Source organism: Haemaphysalis longicornis, unplaced genomic scaffold (genome assembly GCF_048455015.1).
Source record: "Haemaphysalis longicornis isolate Haplotype H1 unplaced genomic scaffold, Haemaphysalis longicornis Haplotype H1 scaffold_10, whole genome shotgun sequence".
In the NCBI taxonomy this organism is placed as follows: Eukaryota; Metazoa; Arthropoda; class Arachnida; order Ixodida; family Ixodidae; genus Haemaphysalis; species Haemaphysalis longicornis.
The window spans coordinates 58877783-58896461 of record NW_027526204.1 but is presented as its reverse complement, the minus strand read 5'-3'; the positions used below and the strand labels follow the sequence as shown (position 1 = coordinate 58896461).

The 18679-nt window shown below is 45.1% G+C and overlaps 1 protein-coding gene across 2 annotated transcripts in view; it reads right to left on the bottom strand.

The window, feature by feature from the left end:
- LOC144157755 (A disintegrin and metalloproteinase with thrombospondin motifs 5-like) overlaps window positions 1-18679 on the bottom strand; it is a 57908-nt gene that overhangs the window by 18596 nt on the left and 20633 nt on the right. The window contains exons 3-4 of one of the 2 annotated variants that reach the window (XM_077688523.1): window positions 16254-16401; window positions 13106-13210 (exon numbers count right to left, since the gene is read on the bottom strand). In XM_077688523.1, the coding sequence (XP_077544649.1) occupies window positions 13106-13210; window positions 16254-16401 (253 nt within the window). The remainder of the gene's footprint in view (window positions 1-13105; window positions 13211-16253; window positions 16402-18679) is intronic. The other variant, XM_077688525.1, reaches the window with a different exon arrangement.

Below are 18679 nucleotides of genomic sequence, written 5' to 3'. Positions count from 1 at the left end.
TATAAAAAGCGCGTTTTTATGTTTGTACTGTGGTTTGTAGCCTTTTTTTCTAGTCTTATACAAAAAATCCGCTTCTGGTGAAAATATCCAGGGCAGATAACACTAGGAATCCTATCTTGTAAAAAATCTCATGGGTGATTCACGGGATTTTATTATGCGTTGACTTAGAGAAGGAAATGTAACAAAATTTCTTATAGACGGCAATCCCAGCAACGATATAGCCACACAACCCCAACGACACGGACAGCACTCAATTATCTTTGCCAATAAGCTAGTTCGCAACAGTTGTCTCATGCAGCATTAGTGAAACTGGAGCTGAGGTATCTTTACTGAGTTCATGTATAGGTATTTTTTAGTGTGTGATTATCAGATACTGTCGTTATAAACATTTACTTCCAGCCTTTTTTCCCCTTGTGGTTATTAATATTGCTTACATAATTTGTTAGGTAGTTCTTGTACGGGTCCCTTCGCTTTACTTCATATCGACTGTAAATGTATCCTCTTCCTTTTTTGATTAAGACTAAAATTTAACGTACAGTTAGTAGCAATTAAAATTCCGACGCAGGTTCCCACTGCCGGAACTTCTTCTGTATGCACAATTTTTACGAATTTTATTCCACAAATAAAACGTATTATTGTGGCAGGTGACGTTACCATAGCCTTTCTCCAGCTATCAATACCACACTATAAAAGTTAACCAGTGCTGCTCGCCTTTATAACTTTCGAATCACCTCGATTAGCTTTTTGTGTGGCACTTTCTGTGAAAAAATCAAACATGATTAAAATATATTTTAGGTATTTACAACCTAAGTTCTTGTGACCATGTAAAACACGCTATATCGATTTCTATTTCTGCATTACTCACCCTAATATGCATTTGGAACGACGGCTCTTAACACTGGCTATCGCGTTAGCTGAAAACGGTGGACCTACCCCATTCTTTCTCTGTGATGCGCTTCCCCTCCAGCTAGGCTTTCGGTCTACTGCCGGACTATGTGCTTGTCCGCCGGAGCGCGCCACTCCTTAGAAACTATACGACATCATTTGCAGCATTTCTGCTGCCTTCGCAATCTTGCGGTCCTACGCGTACATGCTTAGGACTCCTAAGACGCATGGTTTCTCCTATGATTCGTGGTGCGGCAAGCACTGGTGGACATTCCTAAGGCGTACCTACTCCTCCCATGGTAAAGCGGCTGATGGGTCAGGCAGTGTTATAAAGACGGCATTGGTGCTGAAAATTATGAGTTCCATAACATTCACACAACACACAAGAACCTCGAACGACAAATCCGCAACAATTGAGCGAAAGCCCGGTTAACACGTCGGATCCCTGGTGTGTTCAATGAGGAATCGTGGGTGTATCATGCTCCGTTGCCATTATACTTAAAACTTCCAAAAGCTTTTATTCATCCGACATCAAGCCATGATGCGTTAAATGCTTAAAATTATGGGTACACCGAAGCAAGTTCTCTTGCGTGCTCCGGAGTCAAAAGCCTGGTAATACTTTTTTTATTTATTTTTGTTATACTGTAAGCCTTTTTCAGGCTCATAAAGGATGGGCGTGCAAATACACATACGCCGGTACAAAACCAGCGACTGGCACATACAGAAAAAAATTGGCCGCGTATCTGCTCCTTTCGTTGCAAATGTCGACAAAAGCCGATAGTCTTTATCGACTTTTGCCAAGTAAATGCTTCCGTTCGCATTCCCACTCACCTCTCATGTTTTTATTGCGTCGCGCTCCTCCCAAGGTAAAGACGCATAAGACTTGCTTAAATCATTTTAAATTTACCGCGTTCTGCTGCTCCAGGATAGATGTCAACGCTGCCGTACAGCAGAGACGCGCGTGAATCAAGGCGCCCTACTATAACGCTGATAGAACCACGTTTTCCTACTCCACGGGCGTTCCAAGCAGAACGTGGAACCTATCTAGTAGAACCTTTCGAAACTGTTGCCGGTTGATTTCTTAAAATGGCGCCAGAAGCTATAGTGGCGCGGGCGACAGCAGGCGACGGCGGAGTAAATTTTCGTTCTGCAGTTGATGAAGTATTTAATTTCGAAAAAATCGAGCATGTGTGATTTTTTAAAAGGAACACTGCAAATATCAATTACGTATTAATTTGTTTTCTTATATTTGCGTAATGCCTTGTTCTTCTTCAACAACTTTGATAAGTATGTACATTACACCGGACTTAAACGGGTAGATTTAGCTCTGACTAAATCAGACTATTCCACAGGCATTGTTTTACTTTGGCCGGGTGGCTGAATCTAGTCACAGACAGACAGACAGACAGACAGACAGATAGAAAGATATAGAGACAGACGAAAATTGCTTGGTTGAAGTAGCTTAAGAAATGCTATCGTCTTTAAAAACCCGAACGCGAACATGCATTCCTGAAAACAGGAAGGATTAGTCTCCAGTCATCAACAGTATTTTTTCATTATCGTGTTTTTGTGTCCAAGTCGGATGTGGTGTTATTATTATCACTATCCTTTTCTGTTCCCTCATCATACACGGACATACACTTTTCCGCGTTATAGCTGAACCCGCATAAACAAAGACCCGCGTTCGCACCTCCACGGAAAAATTCAAATCCCCTGCGGCTGACCAGGATGATGGTTGAAACGCCAAGCTTGTTTAGTGCGAAAATCAGATGGCAAAAGTCCAAGGTCAAACCCGCTGCAAAAAAAGTCAAAGCGTCTCTGATGAAACTAAAAGTGCCTGTGATTCAAAGTCCACACTTAAACGAAGGCAAACAAACCCGCCGCTTAGGCTCCGTGGCTAAGGCTTTGTGCTGCTGAGCACGAGGTCGCAGGTTCGATTCCCCACCGCAGCGGCAGCTTTTCTGATGGAGGTAAAAAACACAAACGCCCGTGTGTACGAGATTTCGGCGCACGGTAAAGATCCCCAGGTGGTCAAAATTAATCTGGAGCCTTCCACTACTGCGAGCCTCATCGCCTGCGCTGCGTCGGCGTCTTAAAACCTATAATCAGTCAATCAAACAACGGCAAACAAATAATCCGCCAGAAAGCTTAGTGCACCCCTCTCCCCCTCCTCGCTACTCATAGCCGTCGGTAATGCTATCGTTATCTAGAACCCATAAAACGCTTAAACTGCAATGTCGAAAGTGAATGCCTCCGCAACAAAATCAAAGGAAATTCTTTACGTGGTGTACAAGTTGTTGTCAACTTCAACCCAGGATATATCCAAAGCCAGCGCCCGGTCAACAAATACAGAAGAAATGCTTAATGTCGCGAGTGCTATGATGGCGCAAACAAAGCGGCACCGGCGTCAGAGCGCGAGGGGCCTAGGTTCGTTTGCGATTACGGGAAGCGTTTTTCTTGTTTCATCATCCTCCTCCTGTAATCATCATGCGTCACCATTCTATCATGCTGTCTTACCTACCACGCTTATCTTTACGACACCACCATCAGTGAGACCAAGGAAGGTTTGCCTTGGAAATCTAAGCAGAAAGTGTTTTTTCTCCTATAATTCTTAGTTCAAATTTAGCACCTTATACTACCCATGGCATCATCGAGGCGTGTCTCTAACACAAGCGGTTTCAGGACAGGGTTTTTTTTCACTTCATTTTACCTCCCACGGTTTCTTGCACCGGCGCCGCACATGCGTAGGCAAAATGAGAGTTTTTTTATTTTCACACAACCGGCCCAATCACTACCACTCACTGGGTAGCCAATTATCCGTTAACCATTTTAACGTGCGGACGACATAAAATTGGTAATTGGAAATTAATAGTGTTCCTCGCCAGTAAGAAAGGTAGCGGTTTGCCAGTTGGGTAAAAATTAGGACGGACGGCTTTTTAATTTGGCGCAGCGCATCCGCAGAGAAACTCTGGCCTCGGTTTGTATGGTCGGATAATAATAATCCCGCGGCTCATACCCAGGGAGCCATGGTGGGGATCATATCTAAAGAAACCCATATTCTATTACATTTTTTGCAGTGGCTGAGCAGCTAAAACTTGTACCGCGGAGCATAAGGATGCTAGTTCAATACCTTCCTGTGTCGCCGTTTGTATGACTGCCGAGAAAACCAAAAATTTGCGTTTGATAACATTTTGCAGTGCAGAGAAGTTTCACTGATTATTTACATTGTACCCTTTTCCCGCAGTGCGGGGCCCCAAACGGCCCAGGTAAAGATTCCGGGTGTACAACTGCCAAAATAGAATGAAAAAATGGCAGCATCTCCACTCCGTGGATGGTGGTGAGGGTGCGGAGTACGGGGACTCGAAATGACATCCAAGTTGCACCCCGAGTGACATCCGATTTGCGCACCGACCGCCATTCGATTTCACCCATGAGTTGCGCCTTGATTATTCCGTAAATTTAACTGCAACTCACTGTCTAAATATAAAATTTCGCTAGATGTTCGCTTGATGGCGGTGTGGGCCGGATGGACGCGGACGGACATTGGGATTTCCTAAGGTACTCCGCACAGGCGAGGGAGTACACCGTTTGACAACCGGGTGCTAACTCAATGCCGTAGCCTAATGGGCAAGACTACTGACACTACCTCTGTCTAGTCTACCATACACAGGTTCGAATCCTGCCGGTGCCTATGTGATTTTTTTGCGATTGGGATTGCTATGCGCACGGACGCGGACGGACATTGTTGGGTCCTAAGGTACTCCGAACCTAAAATACAACGCATTCACTTGGTCCAGCTTTGGTGTGCTAACGTAAGGATAAGCTGCAATATTGTCAGGAATGCATGGTCGCTTTAAATTTTGCAGATCCCTGACTATTTACCTGTTAAATAAATCACTTAACTTGAGAAAAGCTTCACTGAATTATTTAGTGTTATTGTTAGGCACTCCGTCGTACATTTTGTGATTCTTTGAGCCGCCGGCCAAGTTGCATGCAATCCGCCAGACACATCTTAGGGCTATTTGAGGTTATATTGTGACCTATCTCGTGACCTTGCGAAGGCTGTATTTTAAACCACTAAAAGTTTAGAGTATTTTAATGATGCTTTCCCAATATAATGGTGCGCTCATCGCGTTCGTTACAGCTTAGTCTTGCGAACGTTTTCAGCAACACTAAACACCGAACAGTTTACAAGCAAGTATGAGTGGGAATCGTTTGTAAGTTCCCAATTAAAACCTCCCAAACGCAAATTAAGGTTGAAGTCATGACCTATTTTGGTAATGTTTAGGTGTTTTCAGGAAATATCAGAAAGTGCAAATCCTACTAGATGTATTTTCATACCTAACAGGCCTTCTGTTTATAGAATATAGAAGGAGTGAGTTCACATTGGGAAGTTTCTAATGCGACCCTGGTACTGAATCCTGGTGTGGTGTTTTGGGTAAGCAGTTCTGTTAAACTCATTCATGCGGATCATAGTGCCTAAGATGATAAGTCAGATCATTCTGACCTTGGGAGTGTACACAGACAGCCTATGTTCAAACAATTTTCCGTAAAACTTCTAAACATGATGGTGCTACGGCAAGAAAAGTGCACATTATCTCGCTTGCTTCCATTAATGAACTAATAAATTAGCCACTGCTTACGTAAGGGTAAAGACATGAATTCATGCACCAAATTACGGAACACAAAGATCAACTATTGGAAACACGCGCTTTTCCAAGGTGCACATGCAAAAACTATTTAGATTTGCTGCTTTGTCTGTTTAATTTTCTAGAAGGTATTGCAACGCAGAATGAAACATCATATTGTAATGCAAAGTAGGAATTCTTTTGAATTCAAACGTTCTACGGCGCATGTCCTAAGATGTGTGAGTGATGCGTTCGATGTCCAACATGAGTTACACGATTCCTTGACTATGTGGCGCACTTGGAAAATAAGAACACTTATTCAGGAAATGTTTTGTAATAAATGCTCAAAATATATCGCCACAAAAAGCGGTACCAGCCTGCTTGTGGGCGTCTGTTACATAAGGCAGCAGTTGTATTTCTCAGAAGTACGTCTCAGACGAAGAAAATAAGTAAGCTCACACTAATGAGGAATACTTGAAGGTAGCGTTGCGGTGCAAAACAGCCGTGTATTTTTCAGTTTTCGCCTCAAGGTGTTGTTGATGCCTCGCCGCTGTACAAGGGACCCAATTAAATGTTCTTCTTCCTCTATCGCGCAGGGTTCTGTGCCGCACGTGGAATTGTGGCCTGCCTTCGTGGTGCGCGCTTATCACTGCGGAATCGGCCTCCCCGCCTTCCTCCGCCACGTCCCGCACACGGAACTTGCGCACGTCTCCCTTCCCTCCTCGCCTATCTCTCACCGTTATCGGGCTGCTGTTCCGTTCCAGGTGATTTCGGCAGGGGTGTGGCTTGACCTCAACTGCCTAAGGGCAATACTGGTCACACCACGAAGAATTCCCGTGGTAGAGTAGCGTAGGTTGCCCTAAAAAGCCTTATGCGATATGCAACAACGCCTGTTAATCGCGCCCGTGCTCACTCATTTCGACGGAAGCACGGAAGCGGAAATGCACACGGACGCAAGTGATATATGCTGGGGGGCAGTCCCCGTCCAAAAGCAAAGCGCTTGCGAAAAAGTAATCGCCTACGCCAGCCATGGTCTGTCCAAGCAAGAAAAAAACTATTCAGACTCTGAGAAAGCGTGCTTCAGGAATATATGGACCATTTCAAAATTTCGCCCGTACGCGTATGGTGCACTCTTCAATGTTGTGACAGACCGCCATGCACTGAGTTAGCTACCAAATTTGAAGGACCCCTCTGGCCGTCTTGGGCGGTGGAGGTTGCACCTGCAAAAGTTCGACGTTACAGGTCTCTATATATCCGGCAGAAAACACTCTGACGCGGACTGCCTGTCCCGCTCCTCCATTTACCCACCACCACAACACTCCGATGAAGACATCGCGTTATTCGGAGTCGTGACGAAGGACGACCTAGCCTCCCAGCAGCGTGCCGTCCCCGAGTTGTGCGTTATGATCGGCTACCTTGAAAGACACAAGGTCACTCTGCCTAGGGCTTTGAAGCGCAACTTACCAGCACTTACCCTGAAACACTCCATCCTTGCAAAAAAATTTCAACCCCTGAACCAGTAGAACGAATTGTCTTCTTGTCATCCCCGCAGACCATCCTGGCGAAATTTCGAAACTCTGCGAGGGCGACCCGTCTTCTGTACATCTCGGCACACCTCTACTATTGAAAAAAGCCGTGCGAAATACTACTGACCCAGCGTTATATCCGACGTCACCAACTACATCTGGAGCTGGCATGAGTGGCAGGAATGAAAAACGCCGCAGACCGTTCTCTACGCCACGATCGTAAAACAAGTGTATTGTGGTAGAGACAGATTTCATGACGCGGCTCCGCAGAGACCGTCGGTCTTCTTAAAGGGACTCCACAAGAAGTTGTGAAATTCTTCATACACCACGTTGTGTTGTGACATGGAGCCCCTGGAGTTCTAATCAAGAACCACGGAAGGGCATTCACTACGGAGGTCATGCAAGAAGTCCTACGTTCGAGTATCACGGATTACTGAAAGAAGGCGGTGTGTCACCCTCAGATGAATGGAATAACCGGACGGCGAAACAAGACTATGGCCAACATGCTGTCGGCTATTGTCATTCACTGAAGTGTGAATGCCGACTTTGAAACTTTTTATGCAGACTTAGTTCCAGACTTTTTTATCGTTGTGTTCAAAGTAACTGGTTACTCTACAAAAATAAAATCGTCTCTAATATAAAATACGTACCCACTATTTCTGTGACTGAACGATCAACGTCCCCTTCGTTTAATAACTCATTCAAACGCATCAAGAACAAAAAGAAGCGCCAGTATAAAACAGCTAAATTAAAAATATCGCTAGTGCTAGGGACAGGTATCACCTATATGAGAAACTTTTCCTATCGCTTTCGGCTGACGTAAACGGCCTTTCTTCTCTACGTCCCTGCCAGGCATGCTAGAGAATAATCCGAAACAATTCTAGAAATCAATAAACCCGCACCATTGAAAACCCATCTGCTTGCATGACGAACATTATTGTTCGATTCCAGTGTCTTAAGTTGCCCGAAAATAAACTTCTACCTTTTGCACGGCATTCACGAAGAAGCCCGAAACAGAATTACCGTACGTCCCTTCCTACGGTCAACCAGTCATGCCCGGTATTACCTTTGAGGCTAACAGTATCGTGACACTGATTGGATCGCTCATGCTCACTTCTTCATCAGGCGTGGATGGCATCAAATCCAAAATCCTAAAAAATACTGAACACATATCTATTATAATAGTTTCGCTCATTTACCAGCAGTAGTATCATCTGGAGTGGTACTGCAGAACTGGAAGGCGGGCAAGATCATTCCAGTACCAAAAAAGGTAATCCATCGTAGCGAAACAGCTACCGTCATATTTTACTCACTAGTATATCGTGTGAACTAATAGAACATGTTATTTATTCCCACATTACAAAATTTTTAACGTCCCTTTTCCCACCCTAATTAACATGGCTTTCTTAAGGGACTAATGCGACACCCACTTAGCTTTATTTATTAACGACATAAGTACTAGCCTGGACATGACTGCACCTGCACACGACTTATTTCCAGATTTTGAGGAGGCATTTGACAAAGTCCCACATAACAGGTCATTTCTAAAATTATCTCATCTAAACCTTGACGCAGCAGTATTCTCTTGGTTGCAATTTTTTTTACAAACCGTAAGCAGCTTGTATTGGCCAACTCCTACTCTTCTAGCCTGTCTCCCTTTCTCTCAGGAGTGCCTCAAGGAACAGTTTTGGGACCCTTGCTATTCTTAATTTACATCAACGACTTGCCAGCTAATATCCGGTCTAACATACGTCTTTTCGCTGGTGATTGCGTCCTATGTCATCCCATATACAATAGCCATGATATAATAATTCTCCAGCGCGACCTTAATATTATTTAACATTGGTGTGATACATTGTTAATATCATTAAGTGTTACTAAAACTTCAGAATTGTCATTCCATCGCATGCCGGCCTACATTTCGCATTGCTATGTAATTGGTAATTCTAACGTTTTGTCTGTAAAAGCCTGTAAGTATGTAGGCGTAAATTTAACCCAGGTTCTTGCTTGGACAACTCACATTACGAAAGTGACCAATGATACCAATCGCGTTCTTGGGTACTTGCGCCAAAATATAAGTTTATGTTCTGCATCCGTCAAAGTGCTAACCTATCAAACACTTATACGACCGCGCTGGAAAACGCATGTGCAATCTGGGATCCTCACCTTTCTAACTCATCTAATACACTTGAATCTGTAAAAAACCGCACGGCAAGGTTTTATTTTTTCGGACTATTCCTATCACACGAGCGTAGTAATCTAAAAAACCAAGCTAATCTTCCTCCACTTGAAACAAGGGGTAAAGTTAGGTGGCTCTGCCTGTTTTATAAATACTATCATTCTCGAACAGCGCCCAACGTCATTAAAGGAGTACATCGTCACTCTGACCGCATCCACCACTCATTGGCTGTTTAGCCAGGAAAGACGGTCACGTTTGTCCACCAGAATTCTTTTTTTATCGAAACATAGAAAGACTGGAATGATCTTCCCGCCGACAACGTGGTCCACCGCATCCGATCCCTTTTCGCCAAGCCATCGAAAAAAGTCTGTACTGACTTTTGTGGGGATTGCGACTTTCACGTGAACCCCTTTTCTGCCTACCTCTCCATCACGCCCGGCGTTGCACAGAGCTCCGCGTGCGACGGGGGCGCACACAACAGGCCGGGGTGGAGGGGACCCTTTTCCCCTCTGCCTTACCAGAGAACCAGTTCTTTCTCTGCACTAGCACCACCGTTCGGTGAGGCCCGGTGGAATGTGGCATGACGAGAGGACGCTCTCGTCTTGGGGATGCGGCAGCGCGCGGTTGTTTCGGCGAGCTGGTCAGGACCTGGGGAACACGCACAAAGGGAGGGTTCCCGACGAGCTCAGAGACTGCACCCGCGCTCACACCCCCGGCGCCCCGATTCTCCGGTATTCAATCAGTGAGTCGAACCATGTTGATCTCTAGCGTTTTTTAGTGCCTCTGTTCCAACGTTACCATGATGAACTACGATTAGTGTGTATGCTGTGTATTTATTCGCACGTTGAAATAAATGCTGCTATTGTTGTTCTTCCCCGGTGGCCTCCTGCCTTTGTCTGTCTCCGCAAACAATGGAAGGCATGTTTGCTGGGCCTGGATGGCTGTGGCGTGGGAAAAAACTAATTTGTGAAATCTAGAATCCCACATCGGGCGCCCAACGTGGGGCCTTGTATGCGGAGACGAGCAGGAAGCAGGGCAGCATGCTTTGTTCTGGCATTTGACGATCCGATCATAGACAACCGGCTTCAGGCCTAACTGATTGCAGCGAGTTATTAGCAGAGGCAAACTTTCCTGAGAGTGAGGCGTATTCATTGCTGCAGTGGTTTTATTTCTTAAGTGCCGAGTTTGTAGCAATCGTGTATATGGCAGGATATCGCTGCCAGTGAACACGTGGTCTTCGAATTTTTGTCGGGACGTTGTTTATGGAAACGAAGGTTTCGCAGTTTGCATCCACGCGAGGTCAGGGAGCCCGCGCAGTTGTGTCAGCGCTAAGTGAGTGGGTACGAAAGCTGCAATTTCTGTCCGAGTTGTCTTTTGTTTTGTCGACTCGGGGAGTGGAGGCTCGGCGTGTGGCCGGGCGTGTGGCCGGGCCATAGGTGCCGCAAAAGGCTAGCTGGTATTGCAGCCTGGCACGGGCTCCGATACCGCTGGTTGCGGTAGGCGCCGTTCGCTCATAAGCTGCAGCAAGCGTGTAGGACCCTAAACAAAGCAGATGTCTCCTCATGGCTGCACGTACGGGCACGTTCGGGTTTCTTTCGTTTGGTATGTTTTACTTTATTGTGTTTTTGGATGCGGGTCGTTTGCCGAAGTGAATGACTCGAAGGCTTTCACAGCCGGTCCCCGGACAAGGCACGACCTTGGGGGACAATGCGAGGGGGCACGGTGCGCTCCCTTTCTTTTGTTGATCGCCTCGCGCGAGAGAAACGAATCTGTCCCGCCTCTGGAAAGGCTGTTGCTTTGACCCCTCGCTGCTTAAAAAACTTCTTTTCGTAGCGAGCTTTTTTTGTTGTCGTGCCACGCGGGCGACGGGAATGAAGGGGTGCCTTATCCTTCCCTGTTTTTCACTAACGCGGAGAATTACGCGGGACAAACTTTTCGCCCGCTAATTGTAGCGTCACAGGAGCCCTCTTGTTCGGCTTGAGAGACCAAGCTCTGTTCACGTGAACTAAGCGCCAGTGTGTTGAAACATATTTCAGAATTTTTACGCAAGCGGTGTTCCTGTGTGTGAACATGGGGCTGACGTTGGGAGCAAATACTGTTTCCGCGTTCATATGTATGAATGAAGCGAGAAAATACTGCTTTCGCATTTGTGTGGTTAAGCATCGCGCCAGGTGTTCGAGGCGATCGTGAGTTTTTTGTGCCCTGCACGGTATAGGGTGAGAACAGGTTCTAGCTCTGTTGACATTCCCAGGGTGGTTGCATTGCTGAAAAGCTTAGCAGCTGAGCTGTCAGATTATGTCACGCTATTGATGCGATCGAGTTTGTATTCTCCATACCCTGCACTCTGCAGTGTTAGGACAATTTGTCGCGCTTTGATGGCGTTAACAAGCTCAGTTATGTCGAAGCCATGGAGATTGTGACATTGGACTTCGGACCACGTGGTCGATGCGATAAAAAGAACTGCAGCCTGTTTTCCTGCCCTATACCTTGTAGGGTTTGGACAACTTATTGGGCGTTACCGACATTAACTGAGCGAAGGCAATGCTGACAACTTGGCAATTGTCATTAGGATCGCCCCACAAAGGCGCTGCGATCTGACAGCTATTTTTGCGCCCTTCCCTGAAGGTGCCGGGAGTTTCTTTGTGCAGCTGAGCCACCCAGGCTAGGACAACATGACGGAGCGTGTTTATGCTCCTGACTACTGTTCCGGACATCGGCTCTTCTGCAGCTTGTGAGCCTGCTGAAGCGCGTGGTGCAGCATGCCGCCGCCAGCCTGGCCGAGGGAGTCGGCAGTCTCTGGCCACTTTGCGGCCACGTGCCATCACGGATGTACCGTCACTTGAGCAAAGCTTTGTCTTAAAGCTTTGGACTTTACTACGGACCGGCAGGTGGCGGATGCCAAACGCTACAAACTCCGACGTCGAGACGCTATTAACCGGTGACTTTGTGTGGGTTTGGATCTTGATTGGACGACGCGAATTAAGTGAGAAGCTTCTGCGATGGTATTTCGAAACCTACCGGATTCTACAACGTGTTGACGAACTTACCTACGAGGAGATCCCCGACAGTGACTCCGGCACTTCACGACGACGAAAGTGACCTGAAGTCGTCCACGTGGTTGGGATCAAGTCTTACTACACAAGAAAACAGACTTCGTGTTTGATCGGACTGTTGTTTCATTTTAGCATGGTGTCGATGCACTCTCAGAAGGGGGTAGTGCCGCGAACCTTGGGGTGATGTGTTTATGGGTTGTGTTTTACCACCCGTCACCGCCCGGCTGTATTATCTATGTGCCAATGAGAACGCACGTTTCATTTTTGTATACCGCATGAGTTATCTCATTTGATATGGAGAGTGTGTTGCCCTGTCGTTACTAGACTTAAATATTCTTCTATGATCTCCAGTGTTCTCTTTATAAATGGATGTTTTGAGAAAAGATCACGCCGACAGATAAATGCTCGCCGAGCATACGCTGGGGCATTCCGTTAACCGAAACTCGCCTGCGCACGTCACTTCGGTTGCTGCTGCTTCGCCACGTATGTATGTTTTCAGTTGTTGGGGGAGCAGAAGTTAGCTCCAATAAACTTCCTTTTGTTTCAAGACTGCGGCGTCATTCGCTACGTAACACTATGCAATGTTTGAAATGTACGCTTGATGTGCGCACTCAAATAAACAATTTTAAAACGAAGTTCGTTAGTTACAAGTTACACTATTCCGGTACTCAATAGTAATCACAGTAGTGTTTTTTTTTTGTTTCCAGGCAGATGAGCTTTTGAATAGCATACTAAAGAGAAATAATTTTCCTAGTGAGAAAAAAATATTTCTTAACATTCTTCGCAAAATTTCAAAGGTAAGTCTTCAATTAACCATAGGTGAAGCGTTCTTACCATCCCACGACCACAACGAAAACCATAGGGCGCCGGATATTCATGTACGGGAGAACCTTGGATGAAGCCGCCGTATTGACAAGAAATTACACAATTTTTTAACCACTGAAAAAGACGTGCAGGTTAGAAGCAGTTATCTCAAAACTTCAAGGTCTTGTGTAAGCATACGATGCGTTAACGTTCTCAGGTTTCGAAGATAGGGACACCAAACTAAAATAAAACACTTAGCTATTGTAAATATTAAAAAAACAGAGAAAAAACATAGATTTCGTTCTGTAAGCAAGACATCGTAACTGAATGTGAGAAGAAGTTTTTAATAGCGTTTCTTCTATATGTCATCATTATCATCTCCACCCTATCTACGCCCACTGCAGGGCAAATGCGTCTCCCATAGATGTCCAACTACCCCGGTCCTGTGCCCTCGCAACATGCATCCTATTCACAACACGGGCCGTAGAGAACAAATGGTACGAGCTCTCCACAAACGTCTCCCGGTACGACCCGATGTAGTATTGTGGATGCTACCGAATTTTGGCACTACAATGCCTACGCCATCGGTCTAACTAGTGACCGCGATAACCCCCCCCCCCCTACACCTCTCTTACCATTGACTGTCGCCACCCAGCCATGGCAGAGGAGGCAGCCATTGCGTTAGCACTCTCAGTGATGCGACCCCATCAATCTTAATCGCTGATTCTTAAACGGCCGTTAAAAAATTCGCTAGCGACCTAATATCAACGCTGGCCGCCAAACGTCTGCAACAAAATCCACCCAATTACCCAGTAGAGCTTAAATGGACTCCGGCACACGCTGGTCTCGAGGGAAATGAGGCTGCGCACAGTGCGGCTCGAGAGCTTACGATCCGAGGCGGGGCCAGTCACGTTCCCTACCACAGGGCCAGATCTGCCAGGGACCTATTTGTCACGTACATGAAATTACTGCCATTACCTCCTCTCCCGCCGTCGATACCCCCCCCTCATATCCAACTCGACCTTTCCCAAGAACACGCGTCACGCCTTGTGCAGACGAACACCTTTCCTAATCCCGCAAGATTGAACCTGAACCATCCTTCTTTATACCCCTCCCATGAATGCCCTGCATGCGGTGCTATCGCCCCCCTTCCTCACATCCTGTGGGGATGTCCTAAGAACCCGTTTCCTTCAATTACATGTGAAGAGCAGTGGGAGAAGGTGCTGGGGAGCTCAGACCAAGAGGTGCAAAGCGCTATGGTACACAGAGCTACCAAAGTCGCCAGTCGGCTCAAGCTGCGCTCTACTAAAGACCCTTAAACCACAGAACGCTAAATAAAGTGTTTCTCTCTCTCTCTAACTGCGACCAATTTATCTCTGCAAACTTATTGATCTCATCCGCCCATCCAACTTTCTGCCATCTGCTCCGCTTGCCTTATCTAGAGATCCACTCTGTTACCATAACAACCAACAGTTATATTTCCTTCGCATTTCATGCCCTGCCAACGCCCATTTCTTCTTAATTTCTGCTAATATGCCCTTAACACGCGTTTGTTCCATGACCTACTCCTTTCTCTTGTTGTCCCTTAACATTACACCTATTATCTTCCGTTCCATTGCCCGCTGAGTCGTTCTCGATTTAAGTTGAACCCTCTCAGTGAGCCCCCAATTTCTGCCCCGTAGGTGAGTACCGGTAAGATGCAGCTGTCATACACTTTCCTCTTCAAGGACAATAGTAGACTGCCATTCATTATCTGAGAATATCTGCCGTATGCACTCCACCGAATTCTTACCATTCTAATTATCTCTGCCTCATAGTTGTGATCTGGGGTCACAACTTGGATTAAGTATATATTTTCGCGTACCACTTCGACTGCCTCGCCAGCTATCTCAAACCGCTGTGCTATCCCGAGGTTATTGATCATTACTTTGGTTTTCTGCATATTAATTTTCAGGCCCACGGTTCTACTCTGTTCGTCCAGTGCAGAAAGCATAATTTGCAATTCGTCCCCCGAGTTATTTAGCAAGGCAAAGTCATCAGCAAATGTGAGGGTACGGAGGTATTCTCCATTAACCCTTACTCCCAGCTGTCGCAATCCAATGTTCTGAATACTTCATGTAAACATGCTGTTAATACCATTTGGAGAAATTGTGTCTCCTTGTCTGACGCTCTTCCTTATAGGTATTTTACAGCTCTCCTTATGGAGGATAATAGTAGCTGTGAACCAATCGTAAATATCCTCGAGTATTCTTACATAATGCTCGTCTACGCCATGGTCTCCTAATGCCTGAATGATTGCTGAGGTTTCAACCGAGTCGAATGCTTTCTCATATTCTATGAGCGGTACATATGGGGGTTATGTATGCTCCGCGCACTTCTCTCTCACCCGTTTGATCGTGTGAATATGGTTGATATTTGAATAGCTTTTGAAACCACGCTTGCTCTGTAAGTTGAATGAAATCTAAGGTGGCAGAATGTCTGTTAGCGATTACCTTGGTAAGTTTCTTGTTGACGAATGACAATAAGCTGGTCGGCCTGTAATTTTTGAAGCCCTTCATGCCACCTTTTTTATGGATTAGGATGATGCTCGCGTTCTTCCAAGATCCCGGTTGCAAACAACTGGTAACCAATAATTCCCTTGAAGCCCCGTTCAGCGTATGCCATGCCAAAAAAACTGGAGCGCAGGAATTCGTGAAAAAAACCTTTTAAGAGCGAATGCTCTTTATAAGCGACCCCAAACCATCCACCGCCGGCGTCGGCGGCGGCGGCGTCCGCAGTGCTCCTCTATAAAGAAAAACAGCATCCGGCGCCAGGTTTCGATCCGCGGACTTTGCGGCCGCAGCGCGACGCTCTACCGATCAAGCCACGGACGCGACGGTGATATCAGTGTTGACGCGCCTTATATCTTTAACGCATTCAAACTACGTCGTCAGCGGCGTGCGTTGGCGACTCAGCGGCGTTATAGCGGCTTGATAACTGCGTGGTGTACACGTGATACTACAAACCCGATGGAAGAGATGGAAGAGAAGGCGGCGAGGCGGTGGGCTGCGGGGGCCGAGCGCAAGCGCCGCAAGCGGGCCGACAACCGTGCATTCGCACTTTCACATTCTCCCCCTCGGGGAAATGCGGGGGAATTTTTTTTGTGCAGGGGTGCTTTTTATGGGGCTGGCCGACTTACCGAGGAATAGTAATTTTTTCCTGCTGTGGCTTGGCAAAATTCTTTATGCGAGTACTTAGGTGGGGGCAGGTGTTGTTGAACTTGAAGATAATCTGCGGTCAAATTTCTTACGTTGATGCACATGATGTAGGCCGCGTCCGTCATGGCCCTGCACCATGTTTCAATGTGAAATGTTACAATCAGAAAGGACAGTGATTTATCCACAAAAACACGGTATATATATATATATATATATATATATATATATATATATATTTCTCTTTGTATTTTGATTTGACTGTCGTGTTAAGCTACTAAATGACTTTTTCTAATTTCAGTGATAATTCAACTCATCGAACCGGTTCGCAAACCGGTTCGGTCCCGCACCGGTCCGCGAACCGGTTCGGTACGTGATTTTGTCGAACCGGAACTGAACCGGAAGGCAATGATTTTGTGTGAACCAGAACCGTTACCGAAACGGTATTTTTTCGGTTCGGCAAACTGGTATGTATAAAAAAAATATATATATATATATATATATATTATATATATATATATATATATATATATATATATATTATATATATATATATATATATATATATATATATATTACATACGTATACTTATAAACAGGAGTGCCTGACTGAGTGACGTATCAGCACCAAGCCAAAACTGTCACGTATAGTGGCTTGAAATTTTGTGAGTACAATTTCTTAAAACTGTAGATGCTCCCTAACACGGGATATTCGGAAATTCCACTCGTAACCGAGAAAAACGGTGAAATTATTTTTAAATTCCTGATTATGTAGGCCACCCATTTACATATCGAAGATCTTTTCGCTGATATGTCTAGCTTTGAGAATATCTAAAACTAATTTTAGGATTTCGCCCTCACCAACACAATCGAGGTTATTTCGCAATGTCGGTCTAAAATGGGTGTTCTCAAAGATTTTCCAGAAAATCTGTCACTGATACATTTTTCCAAGTTATTTATGCTAACATATCGTACTCATGCAAATGTAGAAAACCAATTTTAAGGATTTCGCTCAGTGAAACCTATAAAAGAGCCAAATTATTGTTTACAAATGACACGGCTGACCAGCCGAAAAGGCCTTAAAGGTGATTTCCACGCCTAGCGAAACTGTTGTTTCAAACGGCTTCAAAATTCATGAGCACATTGTGATTACGGTGTTGCTGCCCAATATTGCAGAACATTTTAAGAATTGCACAAAGGAGCGATTGAAAAGTGGTGAAAAGGTTTTTTCAGGTATTAAATTTTTGTCGTGTGCCATTTTAGATATTCGACTGGTTTTTGTTGATATTGGTAATCTACTCAGGTATTTAAACGCTATTCTACAACATTTTTTATGACACCTATTTATTATACGCAATCAGAATTTCTAGAAAACTGTGTGTTTTACACATTTCCCAATAATCACACAACCTGTTGTGGTATCCAATTCCTTTTTGTGTGCAGATGGTGCCTATATAGACGCCCAAAAACCGATCTGAGGATTTTGTCCAAACATGCGGTTAAAAAGGCCAGCAAAATTTTTAAATTTCCGTCCCTTTGGACGTGAAAGTTGGTTAGATTTACCCTCGTTCGCATAGCGCTCGCCGTCTGTTGGCACTTTCCGCAGCCACACGCCTCCGCAAGAGATTGTGTTATCTATACCGATTAAGAGAAGTGCCCGACTGACTGACTGACTCACTCATCAATGCTCAGCGAAAACTGACAGGTTTAAAGACAAGAAATTCCGCGAGTATGTTTGCGTGAAATCCCAGGGGCTCACTGAGGCGGGTTTTCGGAACTTGGAGTCGTAACCGAGGAGGTGCGTGAAGTTATGTTTTTGTAAATTCGTGATTTTCACGGTTACGCCTTCGCATATCGAAGCGCTTTTTCTTATATGTCTAGCGTTTACGAATAACTAGAAAGTAGTTGTAGGATTTCGCCCTTACCAACACCATCGAGGTTATTGTGCAATTCCAGACTAAAATAGGTTCTCTCCAGAGATTCTCCAATAAATCTTTCCCTTTTTATTAGTTCAATTGATTTTTCTAACATATGTTACTCGTAGAAATGCACAAAAAGTATTTTAGCGATTTCGCACTGCCAGTCCTGTAAAAGGGCAAAAATTCTCTCTACAAAAGACACGCCGGACATGCCGAAAAGGCCTAAAAGGTGATGTCCACGCCTAGCCAAACGCCTGATTCAAACGGCTTCAAACATGAAGAGCAAATTGTGATTATGGTGTAGCAGCTCAATATTCGAAATTAATTAGAAATTACACCAAGCAGAGTTTGAAAACCGATGAAAAGGTTTTTTTTTCAGAGAATAAACTTTTTATCGAATGCACATTGAGATATTTTACTGCTTTTTGTATATAGGTGTAACCTACTAGGTATCTAGGCACTGTTCCATAACATTTCTGTGACACCATTGA